Source organism: Austrofundulus limnaeus, unplaced genomic scaffold (genome assembly GCF_001266775.1).
Source record: "Austrofundulus limnaeus strain Quisiro unplaced genomic scaffold, Austrofundulus_limnaeus-1.0 Scaffold952, whole genome shotgun sequence".
Classification (NCBI taxonomy): Eukaryota; Metazoa; Chordata; class Actinopteri; order Cyprinodontiformes; family Rivulidae; genus Austrofundulus; species Austrofundulus limnaeus.
Window position 1 is genome coordinate 1 of NW_013953354.1, and position 1,791 is coordinate 1,791.

The 1,791-nt window shown below is 39.0% G+C and overlaps 1 protein-coding gene across 16 annotated transcripts in view; it reads left to right on the forward strand.

The window, feature by feature from the left end:
* Positions 1-44: 44 nt before the first annotated feature.
* Positions 45-1,791, forward strand: part of LOC106533473 (ankyrin-3-like) — a gene marked incomplete at its 5' end in the record, with an annotated part of 38,110 nt that continues 36,363 nt past the window's right edge. For all 16 annotated transcript variants that reach the window (XM_014029784.1, XM_014029793.1, XM_014029796.1 and 13 more), the window contains 2 exon segments: positions 45-140; positions 1,436-1,508. In XM_014029784.1, coding sequence (XP_013885238.1) covers positions 45-140; positions 1,436-1,508 — 169 coding nt within the window.

Genomic DNA, 1,791 nt, shown 5'->3' on the forward strand with positions numbered 1-1,791 from the left:
GTGTGTGTGTGTGTGTGTGTGTGTGTGTGTGTTTCACTGGTCAGAATGGGAACACTGCCCTGTCCATCGCCCGTCGTCTTGGGTACATCTCTGTGGTGGACACTCTGAGGCCCATGACTGATGAAGACCTTACTGCCATGGTGAGACATGATCTTCTTTTCAGCAGCTTTTCAATAAATTCAAGTCCATTTTTCGCCATTAAAGGCTTTTTGTTGTGTATGTTGGAGACTAGGAGTGCAGAAAATTTAAATTTAGTCTCTTCCGGGGCCGCATAGATATCTTTATATTCTGTTTGGGTTATACTTTTCAACCCATTCTTCTCAATTCTCTATCATGTTTTCTGAATTATTATTATTATTATGTCACAGTATATGTGAACCTCTTCATTTGGATTTAAAGAAACAGAATCAGGAGGAGGAGGAGGAATTCAGACCAAAGCATTGCYTTTCCACTTTATATAGACCCCAAATGACTGATTTAAATGTAGAAAAAGAAGACCTTAAAATCACGACATGTCTCRTTTAAGTTTATTTGATGATATTTAAAGAAAAGACTGAGGAATAAAACTTTGGTCATGCGAATAAAACAAGAGCTCTTGGTAAATGGACTGTACTTGTATAGCGCCTTTCTATCCAACCAGGACACTCAAAGCGCTTCACACTYCAATCTGTGCCCTCGTTGACCCATTCACACAGCACTCTATTAGAGATCTACAAAGCTAACYTGCAAATCTTCTAATTAGTGCCAATCACATTCATACACTGATAGGACACATATCAGAGGCATTAGGGCGTGTCTTGCCCAAGGACACTACTACTGAGACAGCAGGAATGAGGGGTCGAACTACCTGTTCCAGGACAACACCCCTAACCWCTCCGGTGTGTTTGTGTGTTTTAGAATAAATGAAAGAAATCCTTAGTGTATAACTTATTGAGCCACTCCTATTAACCAAACTGTTTCTGCCATTATTTTCTCACATAAAAGCTCAGCCAGTCAAACAGCAGATTACTGCMTTGTTCAGTGAGCGTACAAACGCAACGAATCAGTTGTCCCGATTAAGACACAGAGAGAAGGCTTAAATTAGAGATTAAGATTTCCCCTGACTTAGCRGGAGTCACTACCTGTGATCTTATGAACACGCACAAAAATAAAGAAGGAGAGAGTGGAAGAGAAAAGATAGAAAGCAGAATGAGTAAGCAGTGAAAGGGAGAAAAAAAAGTCTCTCAGGATCCAACACGATCAGCATCAGAGAGGCTGTAAAAGATCAAGGTCATCTCCTTTCTGGTGCAGAAATCTCTGCTGGGGTTTTTTACTGTAGCTCGTAAATCCACAACTGCAGCCTGGTTCATCGTTCACCTTCTGACATCACATCATCAACCTCAACATTTATGTCAATGATATCTTTTTAAACATATTTTCACTTTTGTTTATGCAGAGCGCTTCAGAAAAGCACAAAATCAATGTCCCAGAGACCATGAATGAGTTCCTTGACATGTCAGACGATGAAGGTACAGTGAAGATTATTTTTATTACTAAATGCGAAGTTAATATTGGATCAATCTGGATGATTGTTTGACTTTTTGTTTTGGTCTAAATCGGATGATTGCATGTTTTATTTTGTTTGTTTTGTTTGTTTTGGTGGGATTTTTAACATTTTTGCATGTTTAACTGTGTCCAAATCACACAGTTCAGGCAAATATACCAGAAATTCTCAAAGAGGAGTCTTTTACAGATGTTGATGAAGGTACAGTGGTTTGCAAAAGTATTCATACCCCTTGAACTTTTCCATAT